Source organism: Gopherus evgoodei, chromosome 17 (assembly GCF_007399415.2).
Source record: "Gopherus evgoodei ecotype Sinaloan lineage chromosome 17, rGopEvg1_v1.p, whole genome shotgun sequence".
Taxonomy (NCBI): Eukaryota; Metazoa; Chordata; order Testudines; family Testudinidae; genus Gopherus; species Gopherus evgoodei.
Genome location: NC_044338.1, coordinates 22,812,906 through 22,839,821, shown reverse-complemented (window position 1 = coordinate 22,839,821; position 26,916 = coordinate 22,812,906). Strand labels below are relative to the sequence as shown.

Genomic DNA, 26,916 nt, shown 5'->3' with positions numbered 1-26,916 from the left:
GCTCAGCAGAGGTAGCTGTGGATTAGAAATGCATGTTATCTGACAGCTCTGTATTGCAGTACCCTAACCTCTAATCAATAGGCAGCAAACACACCATTCCAGCATGATTTCCATGGAAACCAGAAGTCTTTTCCTATTGGAGGGCTCACAGGAGCTAAACAGTCCTACTAGGTGCATGTCCCATTTTAATATTGATGACTTTGCACTATTTGTGCTGGTGATTTTGGTGATTCCACAGCTGGCAATGGAGTGTGCACTGGAAAAATCTAGCAAGCAGCACGGAAGGATTCCTTGGAGCTGTTAAGGGCTGACAACTTTACCAGCCCCTCCACTTACGTCATCGCTTCAGTGTGTGTGAGTATGAGGCAAGCACTAGATCGGACAAGGCCTCCATAGCACAGAGCTGTAGATGAGCATCAGACCCTGAATAAATAAGCAGGCCTGCTGGATGCTGTTTGCTCTGGGAATGAGAACCGAAGACCCTGCTGAGTGATGACAGAGCCGGTGCATTGAGGATCTGCAACTGAGAACACAGACCCTGATATTCTGCAGTTCATTTAGCAGTCTTTGTATGATAGGAAGGAGGGGGAGCTCAAACCATGGATTTTCAGTCTGCAAAACCTTTGACGGGTCACAATGAGGATGATGCGAGGTAACCCTTTCCTAGCAGAGAGACTCGTCCATTTCCTTTTATCCCTGCAGTGAAGAAATGCAGCCCAAGATGTTCCTGGGATTCTCTCCGGTGCTCAGGCTGTGATGCCTTCAGGGTTTTTATCCTGTCCTCTGGAGCTTTGTGGCTGCAGAAAATTCCTAGCCATAGACAGGGTGGGATCAGTGTTTGAGAGAAGCACATTGCCCCACAGAAAGACATGGAGAAGCAGGAAGAAATGAAGTCACATGCTGACTTAATACAGCTGTCAGCATGTCAGGGCTGTCCGGCGTGGCACAGCAGCATAGTCCCTGAAGCTCTTGTATGTCAGGACTCAGCCTTGGTGACAGATAGGCAAGAAGGTGGAACCCCTTCAGTGGATACTGGCAATGGGGTAGTTCTTGAACTGACGTCTGGGGTGCCAGAGCCTGGTCTAGAAGTCAGAAACCAGTCAGTCCTGGTCCAATCCCAGGAAAGCTCCCTGTGGGCCCCAGGCCAATGGGAGGTGCCAATGCAACCTCTGGAGAGCATTAGGCTTCAGTGTGCAGTGGAGGGGCTCAGACACTACCAGACAGATGGATCCTCCAAGGTAAGGCCATTTGCTTTCACATGGGGAACTGCCGCATGCGTTTCAGTTAAAGAAAGAGATTCATACTGGTGTATCAGCTGGGGTGCTTGTGAGATGAGACACCAACACTGACTCGGTGTGGAGAGAGGCACAGGCTGTCTCTCCATGACTGAACCCTCACATCTACAGCTCGGTAAAGCTTTGCTGTGGGTTTGAGGTCAGTTCCGAGGAGTGACTGTGTGTGTTGCTTGGAGGACTGAAAGTGAAGGCACCTGTCTAGCTGGTTGCCCTTTTGCAGGGATCTCCAATTGGCTATACTTTGGCCAGTGCTGGAGGATGGTTTGTGGAGCTTGGATGAGAGCTACCTGACTGTGTGTGTGTGTGGGGGGGGAGGTGTTGGTTCTCAGCAGATGCAGTCACTGTGCAGTGCAAAGGGGAAGGTAGATCTTTTTGTCACTGCAGCCTCTCCTTGCTTCTGGCTTTCAGACTGGAGAGTGTGATGGGATTAATTGGAAGCTTCTTCCATGATATCCTTTATCTGCTGAGGTGATGCGGTGCGGGTCTACTGGCTCCAGGCACTTGCATCACGGTTTGCAGGTAACCTCAGGCATCATTCAGCCAGTACTGTACCTGACTCCACCCAGCATCTCCCTGGGGACAGGGCAACAGTGTTCCACAGTTTGTATGTTCCCTCCTCTCCCGGACACGTCACACTCCCTCCATGTCCTCTTGGGGAATCCAGGAGTTACTGTGAGAACCCCACCAATGGCAGCACGCAGGACATGGGAATGGCCCAGCCAGGCTTTCTGAAAAGGGGAAAAATGGAGCCTGGGCCCATTATTACAGTGATAGACAGAGAAGGCCTGAAAAGGGGTTGGGTGGTTTACAATAGGTATTCAGGACATGTCTACCCTGTATTCCTGGAAAGTGGCAGGTTTGGCACATTAGAGAAACTGCAAGTGAAAACTAATTATGTGTGAAGGGACATGGCTTTAGTTCATAGACGCATAGATTTTAAGGTCAGAAGGGACCATTATGATCATCTAGTCCGACCTCTGGCGCAATGCAAGCCACAGAGTCTCACCCATCCATTCCTGTAACAAACCTCTAACGTTTGTCTGAGTTACTGAAGTCCTCAAATCATGGTTTAAAGACCTCAAGGTGCAGAGAATCCTCCAGCAAGTGATCCGTGCCCCATGCTGCAGAGGAAGGCGAAAAACCTCCAGGGCCTCTGCCAATCTGCCCTGGAGGAAAATTCCTTCCCGACCCCAAATATGGTGATCAGTTAAACCCTGAGCATGTGGGCAAGACTCATCAAGCAGCACCCAGGAAAGAATTCTCTGTAGTAACTCAGATCTCACCCCATCTAACATCCCATCACAGACCACTGGGCATATTTACCTGCTAATAATCAAAGATGAATTAATTGCCAAAATTAGGCTATCCCATCATTCCATCCCCTCCATAAACTTCTCAAGCTTAGTCTTGAAGCCAGATGTGTCTTTTGGAAGGCTGTTCCAGAACTTCACTCCTTTACTGGTTAGAAACCTTCGTCTAATTTTAAGTCTAAACTTCCTAGTGTCCAGTTTATATCCATTTGTTCTCCGAACTCGTTTGTTTTTTTTGAATGCCCTGTTTAATGCAAACACTTGAAAAGTTCACTTTGTTAGGGAGTCACACTCAAAATTGTAGTGTAACAAGTGTAGCACGGTACCCGTGGGGTAGAGGCAGGTTTGTACCCATCCTGGCTTGCTCATGCTACTGCTCTCTGCTGTGCATGCTACCCCAGCTTTACTACTGGTTTTAGTGCACTAGCTGAAGGAGCGAGAGTGTGAGTGTGATAACACGAGCTGGGAATCACAATCCCAGTTCATGCTGTAGATGTATTCTCAGAAGGGGGAGAAAGGGAATTTGGAAGCTGCTGCCAGAAGCCTAGTTGCTGTGCTTACTGGAGTTCAGCACCTCTGGTGTGCTGTTGTTCCTCATTAGCCCCTGATCTGGAAAATGCAAATTGCGTGACTCCCTGATAAGGTATTGGAGACCTTGTCTTCACGACTAAAAGAGATGCATTTTTTACCTTGGGGTAGCTAATGCACTTGAACTATCCTGAGGTGACACATGGAGAAGAGCAGGAGCTTTAGCTTACTGTGCGGTAAGGTCACTGACCATGGTGAGTTTACTTGCAGTAAAACTAAGGGTATGTCTACACAGCAAAGAAAAACCCATGGCTGGCCTGTGCCAGATGACTTGGGCTTGTGCAGCTTGGGCTGTGGGGCAGTTTCATTGCTGTGTAGACTTCTGGACTCGAGCTGGAGCCCAGGCTCTGTGACCCTCCCACTTTGCAGGGTCCTGGAGCCCAGGCTGGAAGCAGAGAGGTGCAATGAGGGTTCAGGGCTGTGTGTGAAGTGGGGAGGAGATTACTAGTTCTGATTTGCCTTGGGTAATCCGCTGTTCAGTGTATCCCACATCCATCTCCGTGCTTGCTTTATAGAGGTTCTGACTTTGCTCTGGCTCCTAGCAGGGGACTTGTTCCATTAGTTCATGGTCATAGCTGCTGAGGAGCTTTAGTGATAGCAGTCTCTGCACAGATACAATCCTGAACCCTCCTAGCCTTGTACGTTTCTGCAGACTGCTGGCCTAGGTACCCCCCTAGGGATCCTGCAGACACTTGGCTGAGTGACCCCTTTGATGCCCTGTGTTCTCCTCCTCTCATGCACACCTCTCATTCTGGGAGTTGCCTCTCCTGTCCCTGGTTGTCAGTAGCCGTGGGTGCTGCTGCTGTGCAGCAAGTCAGAGTTCCAGCAGAGTTAGCGTGTCTCCCACTGGGAAAGAGTTAAACTTCTCATCCTGATGTCAAACACAAGAAGATTAAAGCTTATCAAGTTTGGCCCTGGATTGCTCCCCTGGTGGCAGTCACAACTTAACATCCTAGGTCACAGGAGCGTAATTCACTATCAAGCGATAACAGATACTGATACTTGATTGGCCTGTGTGAAATGTGGTCTCTCAAACCAGTTCCTAGCAGGCAGGTGCTTGTGTCACAGAATAATGTTAGTGGAGACTAGGGAGTGAATGGGCAGAGACAGGATGCTGTTCTCCTGTCTGAGGGCTGGTTCTTCCAGATCAGGGCTGGGGCATGTGGGTGGGCATGGTGAGGTGAAGCTTATAACGCGGTTCTGTATTCTGTGCCTGTTCTGGGAATAGAAATTGTTTGTCCTCTAACAGGGCTGCTGTCACCAGCAGTAACCAGTGTCATCTGAAAACCAAACATGTGCTTCTGCAGGGCAGGGTGTCCACCATCAGAGTGCATGGCCCAGTAATGCACCCTGGGATATTTTGTTGCTGGAGGTGATTCTGTTCTGAAAACCTTGCAGTTTGGGTACCAGTTGTGGCTGGCATGGCTTCTGTGCTTGGTGGGGTGGGCCTGGCCACTGTGTGCATTTCTTATTTTCTGGATGCCAATCTGAACTCCTCAGACCTGATTTTCTGACATGCTGAGCACTCACAACTTCAGCTGAGGTCAACGGGAGCTGTAGGTACTCAGCAGAGCTGTAAAATCAGAACCAAGGTCTCTCAGTCTGGACAGCCTACACCACTGGACATTTAAAAATTCTACTGAAAACTCTATTCACACTTAAGGTCTCCTAAAATCCTGCAATTGCTGAATATCAGAAGATAAAAAGGTACAATTTGAAGCAGACATATCAACAGATGAATTTGAAAATGCTGTAAAAGACTTTCCAAATGGCAAGTCTCCAGCACCAGATGGCTTTAGTAGTGAGTTGTATACGTTTGTTCAGGAGTTTTTAGTGTCTCAGGTACTTGAAAAGTTCTATAACTTCCTTAAAGAGAGAAAATTGCCCACTTCACGTTAGAAAACCAGTATACCCACACTCCTGACAAAAGATAAAAGGCCAGAAGATTGTACATATTGGGAGCAATATTATTAATCTAGGCAATAAGATATCAGCAAACCTCTCTTTAGCTCTGTCGTTATCTACCCACGCTGATGAAACATTTTATAAGGTTCTTTGGGACTATCTTTTTATAGTGCCAGAGATATAATTTTGGACACCAGTTTATAACTCTTCTGCAGTTCTTCTCATGAAGCTCTTTATCTGAACTTGGAGTCAGAGCCTTTATCCCTAGCAGGGAAGGACATACTTCATCCCCTCTTTCTCTTTAACTACTTGCAATAGTCATCAGAGATTCTCCAGAGATTTAGGGCAATACAGTCCATGATAAAGAACATAACATTGCTCTCTTGACAGATAACATACTGTTTTATATTGGTGAAATACATACTTCCATTCCAGATGTGTGTCTCACAGGCCTTCAGCGCTGGAGGTAGTTCTTGAGCAAATATGACCAGGTCCCGTCAGTGGTGATACTCCTATGAACCCAGCCAGCAATGCTCTTGAATTAATTTGCAAAGTGGAGGGTCCCCTTAGAGATTGCTGTGGGGACCAATACCCCTGTTTTAATTGAACTAACCCCAGATCTGCTCCCAAGTTGCTATCCCTCACTTCAAGACCTGAGGTGGAATAACGTACCAATATCTGGTAGGATTTTCACTAATGTTCAGAGTTGGGCCCAAGCTGAGTGCTTTAGGAAATCACACCCATGTATGTTTGACTGAGTCCGTGTAATAAAGAGCAAAGAGTCCTGTGGCACCTTATAGACTAACAGACGTATTGGAGCATGAGCTTTCGTGGGTGAACACTCACTTCTTTGGATTCACCCACAAAAGCTCATGCTCTAATTCGTCTGTTAGTCTATAAGGTGCCACAGGATTCTTTGCTGCTTTTACAGATCCAGACTAACACGGCTACCCCTCTGATACGTAATAAAGAGGAACATCTGAGACCAAGAATCCGCTTGCTGAAGCTCCAGTGACAGAAAACAGGAGTAGGGATTAACCTCCCCAAGTGGGGAGACTACAGCCGGGCAGCTGTAGTTCTGTGTTTGGAGCTGGTTATATTTTACTAAAACTCAGAACAACAGCCCCACATGACAGCATCTGACACACCAGCAGGCTGCTCTTCTTTCCAACCTGATTTATGGAGCAGATCCCTCAGGAGATCTGACAATACCCTCCCATAGGAACCAGTCTATTTACATGGAGAAAGGTTGCCAAGTTCATTGGTTGTCCTAGATTCATGTGGTTCCTTTGGGCCAGACTGTCCTCTAGAACAGGAAGCTGCTCATTTTAAAAGATGAGCTACTAAAGGACTGTTAGTGTCACCTATGTCCAAGATACAACACTACTGAATTTTGAACAGCTCAAAACTAAATCTAATCTACCTTCTACAGACTTCCATATGTACTGAAATGCTAGACACTTCCCACATGTGGGCTCTAACACCCGCCCACCTCCCCCCATCCCTCCACAAAACTGAGGAAGAACTGATTAGACGTAATATTTGTCTGGTGGCCTAACCCAGATAAGTGCCTATTCTTCCTTGAGAAACATTCACATGTGCGTTGCCCAAGTTATATACCCTGAGCTTGAGATCATAAAATTCTTAATGTCCCTTTTCAGATAATCAGTGACAGAGATCACTTTAATACTCTTTGAAGCCTCTGTTGGCAACACTTGTGAGCAAATGCAGCACAACATACTGAATAGACAGTGCTATTTTTCTTAACTTTTGAACAAAATGAATGCAGATATACATGTAGGATGCTCTAATTCTGATTCTCCGTCACTGTCACTCATACACTGTTATGGAGATGCCATTACATGTACAGATTTTTGAGCACCACTGCACCATTCCGTACATTCCAAGTTGACAGCTGACAATGTAAATGACTCCTTACTATGCATTCTGGGAAGCAACCTTCAGATCACTGAATACATTGACTGTGGAGGGGAGGGGCAAAAGGTTTACCCCGAACCTACTGGTTGTGCCAATAGTCTCATATTACAGGTGAATGTAATGCCAGTGAGTCCACACTGACCTCAGCCTGCTCAGAACAACACACTGTCTCAACACTCCTGAAAGAGGTAAACAATGGGGAGTGAATGTGCTTGCCCCAGAGTGTTACTAAATGATAGATCTATTGACTGCCCCTGGGCTCCAGAGGATCACCCTACACCCACTGATGCAACTAGCAACACTCTCATTGACTTCCTTGGTGGAGTACCAGGCACTACGTGGGAATGTCAATTCATCCTGCTCGGGGGAGACGGGGGAGAAATCTATTTTTATTGATCAGAGGGGTAGCCGTGTTAGTCTGGATCTGTAAAAAGCAACAAAGAGTCCTGTGGCACCTTTAAGACTAACAGATGTATTGGAGCACAAGCTTTCGTGGGTGAATACCCATTTCACCAGATGCATGTAATGGAAATTTCCAGAGACAGGTACAAATATGCAGGCAAGAATCAGTCTGGAGATAACGAGGTTAGTTTAATCAGGGAGGGTGAGGTCCTCTGCTAGCAGTTCAGGTGTGAACACCAAGGGAGGAGAAACTGCTTTTGTAGTTGGCTAGCCATTCACAGTCTTTGTTTAATCCTGATCTGATGGTGTCAAATTTGCAAATGAACTAACCTTGTTATCTCCAGACTGATTCTTGACTGCATATTTATACCTGCCTCTGGAAATGTCCATTACATGTGTACAATACTATAAAATCCCTCATGGCCAGAGACACTAAAATCCTTTTACCTGTAAAGGGTTAAGAAGCTCAGGAAACCTGGCTGACACCTGACCCAAATGACCAATAAGGGGACAAGATACTTTCAAAACTTGGTGGGGGGAAGTCTTTTGTTTGTGCTTTTTGTATGGGGGTTGTTCGCTCTTGGGACTAAGAGGGACCAGACATCAATACAGGCTCTCCAAATCTTTCTGAACCAGTCTCTCATATTACAAACTTGTAAGTAACAGCCAGGCAAGGTGTACTCGTTTTATTTTTGTTTTCTCAACTTGTAAATGTTCCTTTTTGCTGAGAGGATTTTACCTCTGTTTGCTGTAACTTTGAACCTAAGGCTAGAGGGAATTCCTCTGGGCTATATGAATTTGATTACCCTGTAAAGTATTTTTCATCCTAATTTTACTGAGATAATTTTTACCTTTTTTTCTTTAATTAAAAGCTTTCTTTTTAAGAACCTGATTGATTTTTCCTTGTTTTAAGATCCAAGGGGATTGGATCTGGACTCACCAGGAATTGGTGGGGGAAAGGAGGGGGGATGGTTAAATTCTCCTTGTGTTAAGATCCAAGGGGTTGGATCGGTGTTCACCAGGAACTTGATGACAAAGCCTCTCAAGGCTACCCAGGGAGGGGAAGGTTTTGTGGGGAAAGAGGGTGTTCCAGACACTAAGGAATCTGGATGGTGGCAGCAAACCCAGATCTAAGCTGGTAGTTAAGCTTAGAAGTGTTTATGCAGGTCCCCACATCTGTACCCTAAATTTCAGAGTGGGGGAGGAACCTTGACAACATGCGTCTGATGAAGTGGGTATTCACCCACAAAAGCTTATGCTCTAGTACATCTATTAGTCTTTAAGGTGCCACAGGACTCTTTGTTGCTATTTTTATTGGTGGTCTATGGGGCAGGGTGTACATTTAAGAGTCCTCAGACTATTGCAAAGCTCCCACTGGGTCCATGGGTCAAAAGTCATAACTAAACTTTCAGAGCAACACTTTACTGTGCAAAGAACCTCACTGAAGGAGGTACAGCCAGCCCTTAAGCATTATTTACTGTGTGGTAAGGAGCTCTTTGGGGTTTTAAGTATTACTCCCTGTGGAAATATTCTGCCCTTTAAAGCCCCTGCCCTTTGCTTCACTTCCTTCCCAGCCTCATCTCCCTCAGCTCTGTCTTTGAGTGTCTCTGCTCGATTCTTCCCACTCCATTCCCTTCCTCACAGTAATTCCCAATGCCTCTGTGCTATGAGGGCAGGTCTACACTTAAAATACTGCACTGAGCAGCTGCATCACTGTAGCACTTATGTGAAGATGCTCCTAAACCAGCTGGAGAGGTTCCCCTGTTGGCATAGATAATCCACCTCCGTGGCAGGCGGTAGCTCTGTTGAGGGGAGAAGCTTTCCCACCAACATAGAGCTGTCTACGCAGGGGTTAGGTCTGTATAACTACACTGTGCATCCCCGAGAGAGAATCATAGAAGATTAGGGTTGGAAGAGACCTCAGGAGGTCATCTAGTCCTACCCCCTGCTCAAAGCAGTAGTGTACCTGACTTCAGCCTCACTCCCACCTCTTTCTCCACTACATCTGCTAACAATTTAATGGTTAATGGTTACATTCAAATGTCATCAGGCCTTAGAGTTAACAGTCCAAATAGATTAATGGGGATGGGAGATCAGATCTTTCAGAGTCACCACTGCAGGCTGTCCGCAGACTCAGGGCTGGTCTACACTGGAAATTGACATCGGCCTAGTTACGTCTCTCTTGGATGTGAAAAATACACAGCTATGTCAACCTAACCCCCTATGCAGGCAGTGCTAGGTTGGAAGAATTCTTCCTTTAACCTAGATACCGCCTCTCGGGGAGTTGGATTAACTACAACGGCAGGAGAGCTCCTGCCATCACTGCAGAGAGCGTCTCCACTGAAGCGCTACAGCACTGTAGCTATGCCACTGTAGCGTTTTAAGTGTAAACATACCCTAAGGGAGTGTCACTGTGGTGGTTACACTTGGTTTGCTTTGGGAAGACTTTCTTTGTACCCAGGAAGACTAAGGAGTTGCCTTCTGTTTTAAAATGAAACCTGAGATTCTGAGAATACGAAGCAGGCCATATAAATGCATCAGGTGAGCTGGACAGAGCCCAAAGACCACGGGTTTGATACCACTGCTCAGGGGACACCTGAGTTACACTCAAGTTAATCAATCCATTGCCCAAGATATTATCAGCAATTAGGTTTATAATGAAGATTAGCTGGAGGTGAAGAACAGTTTGTTATCTATATTTATTCTAGATTAATTATGAAAAAATAAAACAGAAAGAAACAAACAAAAAAGGATATAATAAACCAGATATTTTGCTGATTCAACAATAATTATTGCCAATCTCCGGATAAAACAGAGCCAACATATAGGACTACTAAGTTATGTTTTTTAGCTTCTGTTGTCTCTCGCTTTGTCTTTAAATTTTGACACAGCCAGTGTATGATCATAAGTTCTCTTTATATTACATACAAATGCAATCTGAAGAAAAAACAAGGATGTCATTTGCGAATTATCTAGAATTTTTAATTCCTAAGTGTTTTTAATTTGTAAGAAGCATTCCTATTGACTGAGCATTTTAGCAGTCCTTTCCCCTTGTTACCTGATACACCATTCAGTACTCTTATTTCCTTGTAATGGCTCCTCTTAATATTTATCTTGAATGCAATAAAAATAAAATTATTAAAAATGTATCTCTACACTCAACTGCACGTTTGTCACGGTAAACAGGAATAGAAACTATTCAGTGGGTGAAATCCATTGAAATCAATCGCAAAATTCCCATTGACTCTTTGGAGCTGGGATTTCAACCTGTATGTGCAACATGCCAAATTTAACATTAATGTAGCAATCTTCACTGTGTCAGGTCTTGGCTTCAGTGCACTAGTAATTTCCCTGTTAAATTGGCAGGACACATGTGCATCATATCCAGAGTTCCTACCATAGCTTAAACCTAAGACTCTGATCCCACAAAGACTTATATACATATACTTCACACACTGCCCTGGGAGAGTGCTTTCTGGTGTGGTAGACAGACACATGCTAGCTCTGCTCAAGCTAGTATACTAAAAATAGCAGAGTGGCCAGGGTGGCAGCACATGGGGTCAGGTGGGATTGTACCCAGGCAGCTAGCCTGTGCCATCCCAGCCAGTGGAACTACTCACAAAACTCTACAAAAGCAGCAAAGAGTCCTGTGGCACCTTATAGACTAACAGATGTATTGGAGCATGAGCTTTCGTGAGTGAATACCCACTTCGTCGGATGCATGTAGTGGAAATTTCCAGGGGCGGGTATATATATATGCAAGCAAGAAGCAGGCTAGAGATAACAAAGTTAATTCAATCAGAGAGGATGAGGCCATCTTCTAGCTGTTGAGGTGTGAAAACCAAGGGAGGAGAAACTGCTTTTGTAGTTGGCTAGCCATTCACAGTCTTTGTTTAATCCTGAGCTGATGGTGTCAAATTTGCAGATGAACTGAAGCTCAGCAGTTTCTCTTTGAAGTCTAGTCCTGAAGTTTTTTGCTGCAGGATGGCTTCATTTAGATCTGCTATTGTGTACAGAGAGATTGAAGTGTTCTCCTACAGGTTTTTGTATATTGCCATTCCTAATATCTGATTTGTGTCCATTTATCCTTTTCTGTAGGGACTGACCAGTTTGGCCGATGTACATAGCAGAGGGGCATTGCTGGCATATGATGGCATATATTCAGGGGCGGCTCTAGACATTTTGCCGCCCCAAGCATGGTGACATGCTGCGGGGGACACTCTGCTGGTCACCGGTTCCGCGGTTCCGGTGGACCTCCCGCAGGTGTGCCTGCGGAGGGTCCGCTGGTCCCGCAGCTCCACAGAAGCCGCGGATCCTCTGCAGGCACGCCTGCGGGAGGTCCACTGGAGCCGCGGGACCAGCGGACCCTCCTCAGGCATGCCACCAAAGGCAACCTGCCTGCTGCCCTCCTGGCGATCGGCAGAGCGCCCCCCGCTGCATGCTGTCCCAAGCACGTGCTTCGCGTGCTGGGGCCTGGAGCCGCCCCTGCATATATTACATTGGTGGACGTGCAGGTGAATGTACCAGTGATGTGTGGCTGATCTGGTTAGGTCCTGTGATGGTGCTGCTGGTGTAGATATGTGGGCAGAGTTGGCATCGAGGTTTGTTGCATGGATTGGTTCCTGAGTTAGAGTTACTATGGTGAGATGTGCGGTTACTGGTGAGAATATGCTTCAGGTTGGTAGGTTGTCTGTGGGTGAGGACTGGCCTGCCACCCAAGGCCTGTGAAAGTGAGGGATCATTGTCCAAGATGGATTGTAGATCCCTGATGACGTGTTGGAGGGGTTTTATCTGAGAACTGTATGTGATGGCCTGTGGAGTCCTGTTTGTTTCTTTCTTGGGTTTGTCTTGCAGTAGAAGGCTTCTGGGTACACGTCTGGCTCTGTTGATCTGTTTCCTTATTTCCTCGTTCGGTATTGTAGTTTTGAGAATGCTTGGTGAAGATTTTGTAGGTGTTGGTCTCTATCTGAGGGGTTGGAGCAGATGTGGTTGTACCTCAGTGCTTGGCTGTAGACAAGGGATCGTGTGGTGTGCCCAGGATGGAAGTTGGAGGCATGAAGGTAGGCATAGCGGTCAGCAGGTTTTCGGTATAGTGTGGTGTTAATGTGACCGTCACTTATTTGCACTGTGGTGTCTAGGAAGTGGACCTCCCATGTAGATCGGTCCAGGCTGAGGTTGATGGCGGGGTGGAAGCTGTTGAAATCGTGGTGGAATTTTTCAAGAGTCTCCTTCCCATGGGTCCAGATGGAGAAGGTGTCATCAATGTAGTGTAGGTAGAGAAAGGGCGTGAGTGGATGAGAGCTGAGGAAGCGTTGTTCCAGATCAGCCATAAAAATGTTGGCATGTTGTGGGGCCATGCGGTGCCCATAGCGGTGCCACTGATCTAGATAATTCTTTGCATGATTGGTGCCTTAGTGGCATACGTTAATGCCCAGGCACCCATCTGGATTTTCAGACATTCACTGTACTTGGAATTGCAGTAAAACACATACTAGATATTCACTAATATGTCCATGATTAATCTCACTTTTAAAGGCACAGCTGTTTCTGCCCTTTGGTCCTGGAAAATCCTATTGGAACAATGTTTTAAAATGGGAAAGCAATTTTTTTCGCTCACTCACAACTCAAAAACTGGATAGATTTTGCTCAAATTTTACAAAAAAAAAAATAAAAAAAATCACCTTGTAACAGAAACCAAGCATGTAAAATTTCTGTTCAGAAGGAGTTTCCACGATGTATAAAAATGTCAGAAGTGACTATTGTAAAGGAAATTGTTTGGCCTGCTTAATTATAGTGTTTACTGTAATAGTCCTCAAATATCAGAGCAAAGAGTCTTGTGGCACCATATAGACTAACAGACATTTTGGAGCATGAGCTTTCGTGGGTGTCATGCATCTGACGACGTGGGTATTCACCCACAAAAGCTCATGCTCCAATACGTCTGTTAGTCTATAAGGTGCCACAGGACTCTTTGCTGTAATAATCCTGAGGTCACTTAAATGCTTTACTCCTCTCATCATCTCTTAATCTTCCCTTCTCTAAATGAAGCAATCTCAATTGGGTTCACTTCTCCTCATAGCTAAGTGACTTGTCTGGTATCAAATGGGAAATATGTGGTAGAGGCAGGGGACAATCAATTTTTCCATTGCCTAAAGCGTAAGACCTGTCTTGACCAAAGCAGATTTCAGCCTTTCATTACACACATTCCAACTCTGCACTGAATGGGACAGAGGAACTGTTGGGAAAAAGCTATCTGTGATCAAAGTTTCTCCTAATGGGCCTGGTCTATACTACAAGTTTATCTCGAATTCAGCAGTGTTAAACCGAACTAACCCTGCACCCGTCCACACAATGAAGCCCTTTATTTCGATATAAAGGGTTCTTAATATCGATATCTGTACTCTACCCCGACGAGGGGAGTAGAGCTGAAATTGACATTGCCATTTAGAATTAGGGTTAGTGTGGCTGCAATTCGACGGTATTGGCCTCTGGGAGCTATCCCACAGTGCACAATTGTGACCGCTCTAGACAGCAATCTGAACTCGGATGCACTGGCCAGGTAGACAGGAAAACCCCGTGAATTTTTGAATTTCATTTCCTGTTGGCCCAGCGTGGAGCGCTGATCAGCACAGGTGACCATGCAGCCCCAGAATCAAAAAAGAGCTCCAGCATGGACTGTACAGGAGATACTGAATCGGATCTCTGTACGGGGAAGATGAATCTGTTCTATCAGAACTCTGTTCCAATAGACGAAATGCCAAAACATTTGAAAAAATCTCCAAGGCTATGATAGAAAGAGGCCCCAACAGGGACTCAACACAGTGCTGAAACTTAAGGAGCTGAGACAAGAATACCAGAAAGCCAAAGAATGAAATGAACTCTCACAGAGGGAGGGGCGACTGACGACTGTAGCTATCTCACAGTTCCCGCACTCTCCAAAAACCATTTGAATTCTTGGCTGAGCTCGCAAAGCCTGAAGGGTCAAAAATATTGTTGCAGGTGGTTCAGGGTATATGTTGTGGCCCCCTCAAGAAAGAAAAGGGAAAAAAATCCTTTCTCATCTTTTTTCAGTGTCACCGTATGTTTACTGGATGCTGCTGGCAGATGTGGTGCTGCAGCACTACACAGCAGCATTCCCTTCCCTTCCGGACAGCAGACGGTACTGTAGGACTGATATCCGTCATCGTCGTCCCATGAGTGCTCCTGGCTGGCCTTGGTGAGGTCGGCCGGGGGTGCCTGGGCAAAAATGGGAATGACTCCAGGTCATTCTCTTCTTTAAGCTTTGTCTAATGGAGATTCAGTCCTGCCTGGAATATCATGGCAGCTGGAGGCTGCCCTCCCCTCCCCCCTTTGATCTCTGCTTGCAGAGGCAATAAAGTCAGTGTTGTTTCAAATTCATGCCTTCTTTATTACTTCATCACACAGATGGGGGGATAACTGCCACGGAAGCCCAGGAGGGCTGGGGGAGGAAGGAAGCAACGGGTGGGGTTGTTGCAGGGGCACCCCCTAAAATGGCATGCAGCTCATCATTTCTGCGGGATGTCTAGGGCTCTGACCCAGAGCGGCTGTTTGCCTCTCTGATTCTTTAGTAGGCTTGCCTGATATTCTAGGCAGGACTGACTCTCCATTAGACAAAACTTAAAGAAGAGAATGACCTGGGGAGTCATTCCCATTTTTGTCCATGCACCCCTGACCAACCTCACCGAGGCCGGCCAGGAGCACCCATGACAGCAGCAGACGGTACAGTATGACTGGTAACCGTCATTGTCAACTTGCAAAGCAGCAGATGGTACAGTAGGGCTGGTGACCGTCCTTGCTAACTTGCAAAGGCAAGGGGATGCTGCTGTGTAGTGCTGCAGTACTGCGTCTGTCAGCAGCACCCAGTAGACATATGGTGACAGTGAAAAAAGGCTGAACAGGCTCCATGGTTGCTGTGCTATGGCACGTGCCCGGGCAATCCAGGGAAAAGGGCGCAAAATGATTGTCTGCCGTTGCTTTCACGGAGGGAGGATTGACTGACGACATTTACCCATAATCACCCGCGACAAATTTTTGGCCCCATCAGGCATTGGGATCTCAACCCAGAATTCCAATGGGTGGGAGAGACTGCAGGAACTATGGGATAGCTATGGGATAGCTACCCACAGTGCAACGCTCCGGAAGTTGACACTCGCCTTGGTACATGGACACACACCGCCGTATTAATATGCTTAGTGTGGCCGCAAGCACTAGACTTTATACAATCTGTTTCCAAAAATCGGTTTTTGTAAAATCAGAATAATCCTGTAGTGTAAACGTACTCATGGATACACACAAAGAAGTGGAATTAAGATTGTACAGGCAATGTTATTACTGGCATTTCCTAACTTTTGAGTGTTTGGCTTTGCAATGGAATTTTCTAGTGCTTTTTATTAAAGCAGACAAAGAAACAAAACCAGTCGAATAGCTTAGTAGGAAGGTATCAGATTGTAATGGTCACTGTCAGTAGTTTCTTGTTGAGTAAGACCTGGTGTTGGAGCTATTGTTAACAGTCCAGGCATCTTGCTTCCTGTCAAAAGAGCAGAGTATACTGTGTAAAGTCCCAAGAGGAGCTCACCCAAGTAGAGAGGCCTGCTCGTGTTCAGGGACTAGGGAAAACTTGTTACACTTGTGTGTATTCGGCTAGTAATCAGCAGTTGGAAAGAGTGTTCAAAGTACTCTCTGTCTCAGCATTGGATGACCACAGGCTCGTCCTGTGAAGAAAGGAGACTGCTCGGGATCCTCAGGTCACCTCCTGAAATTGTTCTATTTGGGTCAGTTTGTGAGAGATGAAGCAGCACATAAAATGACACTTTAGGGAATACTTGTGCAGTTCTGATCTGACTTTGACAGCAACCTTGAGGTGTTTCTGTGTCACTGTCTTTTTGCCTGACTGCTAAGACTTTTTCTTTTAGATTTGCTGTTCAAGTGTTTGGATGGAGAGGAATTGCTCCAACGTCAGTGAATTGGAATTGGTCATGGTTCCGGGTGAGATGTCCCTGTCTCCTTGTTCACACATTTAATCCTTCCTATTTGTCTCTCCCCCTCAGTTTTAGGGGCATATTAACTCTTCAGTCCTTTACCTGGACTCTGAACCAGCCTACCTGATCCTGAGGATGGCAAGGCCAGTGTGGAAGGGGCTATCAGGTTGCCTTGCTGCTCCTCCCAGGAAAGGACCCATTGATCTGTAGAAGAGGGCAGAGCAGTCTGCCTGTCAGCTCCCCAAGGGGTCTTTGCATCTTTACGGTGCCAGCAAAGCAGCATGGGCTAAGGAGGCTGCTGGAGGTGATGTTTCCTGTGACCACATGTGAATAAGAACAGCTTGTGTTGCTTTTTGCAGAAGTAGGAACATAAACCCCATTGTCTTGGCTAAATGTCAGTGTAGGTTTGACTGAAGTTCACCCTGTTGATTCAGCTGAACAGAACTGGACTTTCCTCACTTCTGTGGTGAGCGTGACCTGATCAGTTAGCTAGAAGGTGCTTGTGACAGGTGCACTGTGCTAGGACACTGCACAAGGAATCTGAATTTGGGTTGCATGAGCAACCTTATGATAAGAGAATGGCAGCATTAGCCACCCCCAACTATAGCTCCCATTACCTGCGACCCTGGGAGTTCTTAATCAAATCGTTCAGTTTCTGACACTCAACATTTTCTGCAGAAAAAACCAGTTCTAACAATTAGTGTTTGAAGGCACCATGCTGTGTTCTTGAACGTTTTGCAACACTCCAGATTCATTTGCATATTGTTTAGCTTTTTCGTTTTGGTTATTGTATTGTTTGAAATCTGATTGAACTTTGTGGGGTTTTAAACAGAGTTAACGATGATTCTTTATTTCACTGTCACCTTTTGGTTTGTTGGCTGGGTTTGTTTGTATCAGTGTATAAGGGACAGACACAGGGATCCAGTTGGAAGGACCTGCTACTACAATGTGAAGCAAGTGACAGAGATCTCTGCCTACCTGGAGCATGGCTGAGCTTACTGGGACTCAATATGGTTGCAGGGCTCTGCCCAGCTGTTTCACATGGCAGAAGCAGGGACTAAGATGGGGTACTGGGATCCTTTGTAGATTTTGAGCTAACTCTCCACAAATGGCTTTTTAACATTATTTTGTTGGGATTTTAAAATTACATTGAAAATTTTGTTGGCTTTTTGGTTTGTGGCTGTAGTTAAACTATATTTTATGACCCATTTCTTGCTATAATAGGCTTCTTATATTTTTGCTGATCCTTTTAGCTTTTGCTGGGCAACATTTTGCAAATGTTTCTTTAACTGAGTTTTTTTAATGACTAAATCAGAGATTTTATTTTTGGTCATGTTTGCTACAGAGATGGCAAAGTAACTGCATCCTTGCTTTTGTGATGAGTGGAAAAGGCCTGTGCTCCTTTTCAGGGTACATTGAATTGCTAAAGGAAGTTTCTGGTTTTGTTCCTTGCATGGCTGTGCCAGCTCTTTTGCAGAATAATTGTGATGTTTTTATTTGCTTAGAGGGCTGTGGAGAGTTTGCAGTGTGTAACTTTTGTATTTTATGCAATTTTGCTATGGTTTTAGAAGCAAAGGCTGAGAGAAGTTGTGGTCCTGTATTGCTGGTGGTTACCCTAGAATTTCCCTGAGAACGCACGCTGCATTCTGCACTCCTTCTTTCCCCTGCCCCTGATGACCTGTTTCATTTGCTGTCAAATTCTGAGACTAAGGGTGAATTTGAGATGTATGCTCCTAACTCTCATAGCAGACTGAAAATCCCAGCTTAATTCCTTTACGAGGCAGGGATCTTCAAAGGATCCTTAAGGAGGCTCTGGCTGCCTAAGTCTCTTCGGTGCCTTTGAACAGTTTAATCTGGACAGCACTTTGTGCCATAAACACTTAGGAATATAATATTAGCATGGCCTGGAACGAGGCTGCATTATTGTTTGTGGTAAACAATGGAGTGTGTAATAAAATAAAAGCCATTTCATTCTAGTAATGAATATTTAATAAGTGTAGCTGAAGGCTAGACAGTCCCTCCTGTCTCGGCAGGGCACACACATCCTCTTGAGAAGAGGCCGGGACAGATCCATCCTGAATACAGCTGGGCCCTCTCAGCCCTGAAGTTCTATGGCAGGTAGGAGCCCCACCCAGTGCACCGCTCCTCTAGAGCCTCCCACCAGGGCCGGCCTTTGGCTGCGTAGGGCACCTGAAAATTTGGGGCACCCCTGGGTCTTAGTGTCCACCCTTCTGCATTTCCTATCCCTGGTCTGACCTTTCCTGTAGGCTCCCACCACAGCTAGCTACTGCAGCCTGGTGAGTCTTCCTCCAGAGGGGATCTAATATGTACAAGTGAAAAACCCTTCCAGCCTGCTTGACCTATTAGCACAACATTGAAACTGTTAAAGAGCCATTCAAGGGGTAATGAAACCATTTAACAGGCATTTGCCAACCCCAGCGATATACTGTCATTTTTTAACCAATTATCCAGTAACTGAGAAACATTCAGTTATGATGCCCCTGCTTATTACCTACAATGCCCAGATACAGATTGGCAGGATGCTAGCTTTGTAACAGCAGCAAACCAGTATTCCAGGCAACACACAGAACTGCCTCTGAGTTCCTAGGTGCTGCTGGTAAAAGCTTTTGGGCAGATTTTCATGGGGCCTGTGGCTTGCTGTAGTGAGTAGCCAGTCAGAAGCTTAACACTGACATGGTGAGAGCTTGCATGCTCAGACGTCATTTTCAGGACATTGCTGTCTGTGGCATGCCTGCGGCTGGCTGCTTAGTAGCAGGAAGCCAAAACCACAGGGTTATCTGTATCATATCTATACACAGATCTGCTGTCGTTTTTGACATTTTGAAATTCAAGTTTTGTTTTGCAAATAATTCCTACATATTCCTTCTCTTCTTCAAGACTCCTCCAGCTACAGCCTGAGCAAGGGGACTCACCCCCACTGCATGCCACAGACACATGCACCTTTTGCAACATGACCAGGGGCTGGGGCCAGGAAGCCAAGCTGAAGTTAAGCCTTTGCCCGCTCTCTCAATGAACCCATGAGCTGGGACTGTCGTTTCCCGGCAGTGAGGTGGCAAGCAGAAGAGTAACAGAAAGACAGAAGATACATTTTCTGCCTAGCATTGTCTCCCCGCTCCCCATTTTGTGTGTGTGATTAGTCTTGTTTTGGTTTGAAGGGATCAGACATCAACCACAGCAACTCACGACAACCTAAACCAACTGTCACTTTTCCCCAGCAATGAGAGTTAACACCGTCTTCTGTGCCATCTCAGAGACTGCCAGGCAGGAGGGAGTCTGAAGGGAATCACAGGCCCCAAACACATGGAGCTGTTTAATAAACGAGGAGTCCAGTGGCACCTTAAAGACTAGGATTTAGAACACCTTAGCCTTGTTGGGCCCGAGACACAGCCTTTCCTGTTCTCATCAATCCCCCTGCCCCAACAACAGCATTTCTGCTCTCCTTCCCATCCATTGAGACTGCATCTAGCCCCCCCTCCACAGCCCGAGGCCAGATTCCTATGGGAGTGACGTTTAAAGGTCACATTGGCAGCTGGGGTCAAGCCGCTCCACTGAAGTCAAAGGAGCTGTGCCAGTTGACACCAGCTGAGGAGCTGCTCAGACTGTCTTTATAGAAATCTCTGCTTAGCCCAACCTGGCACAGAGCTGCTGTTGGGGTCAGGAGGACATTCCCTTCCACTCCGCTGGATCGCTACTCCCCCATGTCCTTATCCCCCATGCTCCCCATGCCAGGACCCTGCTCCCCCAGGAGTCACTGATTTCCCACCAGAGTCCATGTCCAGCAGCCCCCACTAGAGCCCCATGCCCATCTGTGGGTCACACGGAATGTGTAACCTTCCCTCCGTCTGCCTGGCAGATCACTGCTCCTGGGGGTGGCTCTAAGCTACCATGGCACAATTCAGGGGTGGGGATCAGGTTGTGTGGACACTAGCTGGGTTACATGGTGGAAGGGAGAAGGAGCTTGCTGTGGAGCTGAGGACTCTGCTTGGCTGCTAGGAAGTCAGTGGGAGGTTTGGATGCTGCCCAGAATGTGCTCAGCTCAGATTGGTTGAACTGTTCCTCTATTCTCAAGTCAGGGGTGGCAGAACCTTCCCAAAAGTGGGGGGGCCAGGGCCCCCCCAAGACCCCACCCCCAGCCAAGCCAGAAGCCAGAGTAGGTCTGGGGAGCCTGCCCCTGCACCGGGGGCAGGCAGGCTGAAAGCAGCCCCTTGCCTGTGTCCCTGCCCCCAAGTTCCCCGCCCAGGCCAGGTAGAGGGATCCAGGCTCCCCACAGCTGCTCACGTGGCTCTTATCATGGTGAGTATGGCTCCAATGCCCCACCCCTCAGCTGGAGCCAGGTCGGAGAAAGAAGAGCCGCATGGGCAGCTGTGGGAAGTTGGCGCAGACCTGAACTTCCCAGGTTCCCTGGCTGGGCTCCAGGGGGGAAGAGGAGGAGCAGGTAGGGTGACCAGACAGCAAGCGTGAAAAATCGGGACAGAGGGTGTGGGGGGGGTATTAGGAACCCATACTAAACATCCCCCTCCCCCTGCAGCCTCCCATCCCACTCCCCCTGCAGCCTCTCATCCCCTCCCCCTCCAGCCTCCCATCCCATCCCCCCCTTTAGGAGGAATTCCTATGATGTGAGGCTAGTGCAGGACAGTAGGGGTGGGCAGGCGTCCATCTGAGCTCGTTGCGAAGTGGCAGTGATGTCCTAGCTTGTCTCTCCCTTCCCTTCCTCCATAGCATTGTGCTGATTACAGCTACCTGGTGATGCAGAACACAAAGCTCCTGCGGGCACTGGAGGAGTTACAGCACTGCTGCACCGGCCTGAAGGAGGAAAACTGCCTGCTGGTGAGCATGGGAGAGGGGCCTTGGGTAGAGTCTGTGTTGGCTTGGGAGCACGAACGAGCATGAGCTGCAGGACATTGTGCAGGGCCAAGGGATGCATGGCTCTTGTGAACCTCTCCAGAAGCCAGTCAGGCCCACTGACAATCTGAGACCCAATCCCAGGCTGACAGCACTAGGGGCGGGGAGGAAGCAGCTGTTAGGAAGAGGCAATGTTGATTTGTCTGCTAACACAGCTTAAGAATAGCAGCAAGGCAGCTGCTCCCTGAGCCAGGCTTGCACCCGGTCAGATCCAAAGGCCACATCAAACCCAGCACTGTGGGCCTGCATTAGTGCCACAGCAGCACTACAACTTCATAGTAACTCATTTCCACACGCCACCACCCTCTATCTCACTGCCAGGAGAAGTTCCACAAGAAAGTTCTGTAAGTGGTTTAACTACCGAGCACGACAAAGAGCTGCACTGTGTTAGTTCCCCATTGCTCCTGGCTAGGGAAGCTCATCCCAAAGCCTTCAAGAACCACAGCAGTTCAAATCCCTCCCTGAGCACCATTAATAACAAGACTCTGGGGTCACCTGCAAGGACTGAACCCAAGACCTCAGGCTCTAAAAGCAGCAGCTGCTAATGCTTGAGCTGATGAGCAGCGCCGCTAAGCTGGCTGCAGTAGACTCATGAACCTTTATAAGTGATCCAGCCACAAGAAGGAGAGAGAGAGCCACTGTGGGTTACAGTTGCCTCTTCTGAGGGTTGTTAGGGACATCTGCACTGCAGCTTGGAGCCTGCTTCCCAGCTCAGGCAAACACGTATGCTTTCTCTGATTGAACAAACGTGCTAAAAAGACCAGTTTGGCAGGGGTGGCAATGGGTGGCCTCTCGGGCTGGCTGCCTGAGTACGAACCCATCCGGAACCGCTGAGTGTGTACTAGCCCAAGCAGCCACCTGAGCTTCCCAAAGCTGCACTGCTTTTTAAACATGCCAGCTCAAGCAGAGCTAGTGCGTGTCTCTAGCCGAGCTAGGAAGCACGCTTCCCGCCACAGTGTAGACGTCCTGTTAGGTTCTCATCGCTAGTGCGGGTACGTGTAGTTGAGCATCAACGTCTGATCCAGTGTGTCAGCGTCCAGCCTCACGAGTGCACAGGCCTTTCTCCTTTGGAACGAGCTGTAACAGCCTGCCTCAGAATCTGTGTCATCTAGGGTGACCAGATGTCCTGATTTTACAGGGACAGTTCCGATTTTTCACATTTGCTGTCTGGTCACCCTAGTATCATCAGTAACATGACGGTGGCCTTGTCTACATTGCAAAGTTTTGTTGCAAAAGGCAGCTTTTGCCGACAAAACAGGGGAGGTTTACACACTACAAAGCTACTTTGGTGGCAAAACTGCTGTTTAACCAACAAAATAAAACCACCTCAATGAGAGGCATAAAGCTTTTTGCGGCAAAGTTTGTAGATGCCGCTATTCGTATTGTTGACTTAACAGGCTTCCACCAGTATCCCATAATGCCTGCCATGACCGCTCTGCTCACTGTTTTGATTTCTACTGCCCTGCAGGCATGTGCGCCTCCTCTTTCAAAACTCCAGGAATATCTGACAGCTGAGCCTGCTGCTCCTCGGGGGAACAAAGAGCAAATCATTGCAATGCTCCTGTTGTGCCCGCACTAGAAACACAGGGGCAGGCAGCTGTCTGCTGCGGGGAGCGTGGGGGGGACAGGGACTGCTGTGTTGCTTTGACATTTCTCAGTGCTGAAAGCTCACAGAGCTGCTCAGGATGCTGCACCCAGCAGCTGAGGAGGCTGTGGGAGAACTCAGAGGGAATCACAGAACCATAGGCAGGCAGAGTGGGCTGCTTCGGGAGAGACTGCTGTGCAGAGCAGAGCCTGGAACTGATGTGGGGGTGTGTGTGTCCCCCTCCCCCTGCCTGAGGATCGGTTGATCAGCCCTACTGTCTCCCCAACCCCAGACACACCACTCTCCTTTCCCTCCCCTCCACACACTTCAGTTAAAAAGGTGGCTGACAGTCTACTTGGATGCCCCTGGAATCATAAAACTGAGAAACCTACATCATGTGATGCTGTACTTGCCCCATGAGGCATTGCAAACCCTTCCCAAAGCACCCTGCAGCCAGTTGCACAGTGGGATAGCTACCCACAGTGCTCTGCTCTCTGTGTCCAGGCCAGAGCTGCTAGTGCAGGTGAGCTCTGCCAACACAAGGAGCTAGCGTGGACATGCAACAGTGCTTTAATTAAAGTAGCATAACTTTTGCCGACAAAACTTTGTAGTGTAGACAAGGCCGTCCTTGAAACTCTTATGGCTGGAGCATTGTTAATTGTCCACCCTCAACAGTAAAAAAAAAAACCTTTGCAAACCTTCAGAGGAGTGGCCTGCAATGAGCTGAAAGGTTTACATTGATCCAAACAACATTTACTAAACATTTGCTCACATTAATTTAATCCCTTATGCTGCTTTATTGTATTTTTAAAAAAGTTCTGAAGAAAGCACAATCCAAAATGATGGGCTTGGGGACAATGATAACTAAGCCTGGGTTGTTTTTTTTCCTTCAAAATGCACTTAAAAATCAACCACTTTACAATCTTCTTTAAGGATTTAAAATTAATCATATGTTTCAAAATACACAGATTTGGGATAGCCCTATCACCCCAGCACATAAAGAATCTGGCCAAACCCAACTATGGTGTCACTCCTGCTCTCCCATAATGCCGAGCACGGGCGCTTTCGTAAAGCATTTATCAAACCAGGTCTCATGAGTTCTTACTCCGGACATTAACTCTGATCTCGTCACTGAAGACCTGTAAAGGAAGGATAATGAAAACAGCAGATATGCCAGGGAGCATCCAATCAGGGCATGGCAGGAGTTTTAAGTCTCATCTTACTTAACACTTTCTAGAAGAGGAGCAAACAGCCTGTGGATGATATTGCCAGATGACACTAAATTGGGAGCAGTTGCAGTTTATCAGTGAGGACAGATAAATAATAAAAAAGGATTTAGAGAGAATAAAAACATGGGAAGAAAATAAAATGAGATACAACTTGGAAAAATGGAATTAACATATATGGAGACAAATCATTCGAAATATGGAGACTGATTGGGATGGAGTTTTGGGAAAGCAGTGATCTCTAGAGAGACTGAGGGGAGAGGTAGATGCACATGAGAGATCAATGTGCCATGGCTCAAATCAAGGATGTGGTCTTGGAAGCTTACAGTCAGTCCTGGGCACCATATGGTTGGAAAGCTGCAGATAAACTGCAGGGACCTCAGAGGAGAAAAACCAAATAGTTGAGGAGAATGGAAGGATTGCTGTTTGAGAGGAGCTGAAAATGCTAAATCTTGACTTGGCTAAGTGATGCTTTGGGGGACAGCATAAGAGCCTGCAAACGGCGAAGGGATGTAAGCACAGCAGAAGGAGAATTGTGTAGGTGTCATGTAGGGGCTTAACTCGAAGTCAGTGGTATGAAATTAAGAAAGGGGCAATATTTAGGATGAATATCAGGAAAAACACACTGACAAGTGAGGCATAGGAAGCTGTGGAAGAGACTCAGGGAAATGGGGTAGAAGCCTCAATACTTGGGATGTGTAAAACTTGAGCAGACAAAATGCTAGAAAATGTAGAAATTGAAGAATCCTGCATTAGCCCCAGAGGATGGACTGGATCTTCTACTGCCAGGGCCCTCTGCCAGCTCTTGCTCTCTGAATGTGTAGTTATAATGGGGGCCTTGCCTGGACAGGGTGAGATTGGAGATGGAGGTTTGGGGGGCTGTAGGGCTGTGAGCAGGGGGTGAGCAAAAGGGCCGTTAACCATTCCACTCATTACTTAGCGGAAGAGCTACTTTCCCGAGACTGAGGAGAAGGTGAAGCACTTGAAGAGAAAGAATGCAGAGCTGGCCCTGATCGCAAAGCGTCTGGAGGAAAGAGCAAGAAAACTGCAGGAAGCAAACCTCAAAGTAGTAAGTGTTTAACCCTTTGCAGCAGCAGCATATGGCATGGCACTACCTGTCCATCCCCTCCCACCAGGCCTTCAGTGCCACTAGTTATTCCTAGCAATGACTGCATAGTTGGAGGAGAACACACATTGGAGCAGAGTTGGCAGGTTATTTTTCCTATACCTTTGGCTAACAGAAGATACAGCATGTGTCCCAGATAGGGTTTTTAGGAACTCCCGCGAGAGCCACGGACACAGTTCCAGGAATGACAAAAGCCTGTCTCTCACTGAACCCAGTGAAAGAGCAAATTCTCCACTCGGGCCGAGATTCTCCCATCAAATTGCCCTGCTGCATCGGGTAACTCGGCTCTACCCCCATCCCCATTGACATGCCAGCATCCACCAGAGTGTTCCTCCTGAGAGTCTTCCCTGTTGCTTTGGTGATAACTGGAGCGTGGCCATGGGAGAGTGGGGCATGGGAACTGGTGGTAATTGTAACCACTGGCCGGCTGGTTTCAGCGGGTTGTCTGCAGTGTGCATGTCCTTGGTGTGCCGGGGAAGAGGGAGCAGGTGCTGCTGGAGAGGGAGTAGGTATCAGCATGGGAAATGAGAGGGGAAGTGAGGTCACGGTGGATGCCGGTGGGTGAGATCCCCATGGCATGTGGGCATTGTCTCTCATTCCCACATGCACTGTCAGAACTGCCTGACTGTTCAGTTGTTACTGCGGGGCACCAGTCACTGGGCTATGTAACTGCCAGATATAATGTTAGGAAGAGATCATTTGAAATGGGCCCTCACCTTCTGAAAGTTCAACTGCTGCTGTAGCTGGGATTTGTTCCCTCTTTCCTTAGGAGGACTAAAAAGATGGACAGGCCATTTCTGTGGGTAATAGAAGATCCCCAGTGTCGTGGAAGGAAAGGAGAGAGATCAGAGCAAGACCAGCCCTTCTGCTTCAGGGCATCAGCCAGCCTGTCTGACAGGGGTAGGAAGAGACCCGTTGTCCCAAGGGCAGGTCCCAGAGAGGATCAAGCACCTAACCTCCCTGTGACAAGCTCACTAAGGAGAAGGAGCCAACCCAGCTCCACCTGTGGACAGGGGTGCTGGAACAATGTGTATAGCAGGGGTGCTGAGAGCCACTGAACCAAGCTGCAAACCCTGTATGTGATGGAACCCCTTCAAGCCAGGGGGTGCTACTGCAACCCCAGTACCCCTAGTTCCAGCCCCCCTGCCCGTGGCTAGTTCATTGCCTAGGTAGCTGGGCAGCAGTTCATTAGGAAGGGGCACCTGGGCCTTGTGCAGGTTTGTAGGGGCTCAATCAGGGAGCCCAGAAAAGGGGAAGGTGGGGAGGGAGAGACTCCTCAGGGGAGCTGGGCAGGAAGCTATTCCCAGTGGGGTCTCCCTAGAGAGCAGAGGCTCCTGGAGAGAGGATCAGGCCTGGAGAGAAAGTGCTCCAAAGGAGTGAACTGGGTGTGGAGCCTCCAGGGGAGCCACGAGGGACTGGTTTAGTTGAGGGGAAGATAGGGATCTAGCTGAATGCCCACCAAACTGCCAGGCCAGGAAGCTGGCATTGGGGCTAAAGGGGAAAAACAGGGGTGGAAAGCTTCTGATTGAAGCTTTTGTGTTGCTCTTTCCTGTTAAATGAACAAGACCTCTGAAGAGGATGCTCTTTAGTACTGGAAAGCCTGCTTGGACTTGTTTATG

General features: G+C 47.5%; 1 protein-coding gene across 15 annotated transcripts in view; it reads left to right on the top strand.

Moving 5' to 3' along the window:
• The first annotated feature begins 230 nt into the window (after positions 1–230).
• The window catches only part of TSPOAP1 (TSPO associated protein 1), a 181,154-nt gene continuing 154,468 nt past the window's right edge, over positions 231–26,916 (top strand). For 10 of the 15 annotated variants that reach the window (XM_030536443.1, XM_030536446.1, XM_030536436.1 and 7 more), the window contains exons 1-3: positions 231–1,238; positions 21,178–21,285; positions 25,112–25,240. In XM_030536443.1, coding sequence (XP_030392303.1) covers positions 870–1,238; positions 21,178–21,285; positions 25,112–25,240 — 606 coding nt within the window. In that variant the 5' untranslated portion in view covers positions 231–869. The remainder of the gene's footprint in view (positions 1,239–21,177; positions 21,286–25,111; positions 25,241–26,916) is intronic. The other 5 variants (XM_030536439.1, XM_030536438.1, XM_030536449.1 and 2 more) reach the window with 2 other exon arrangements.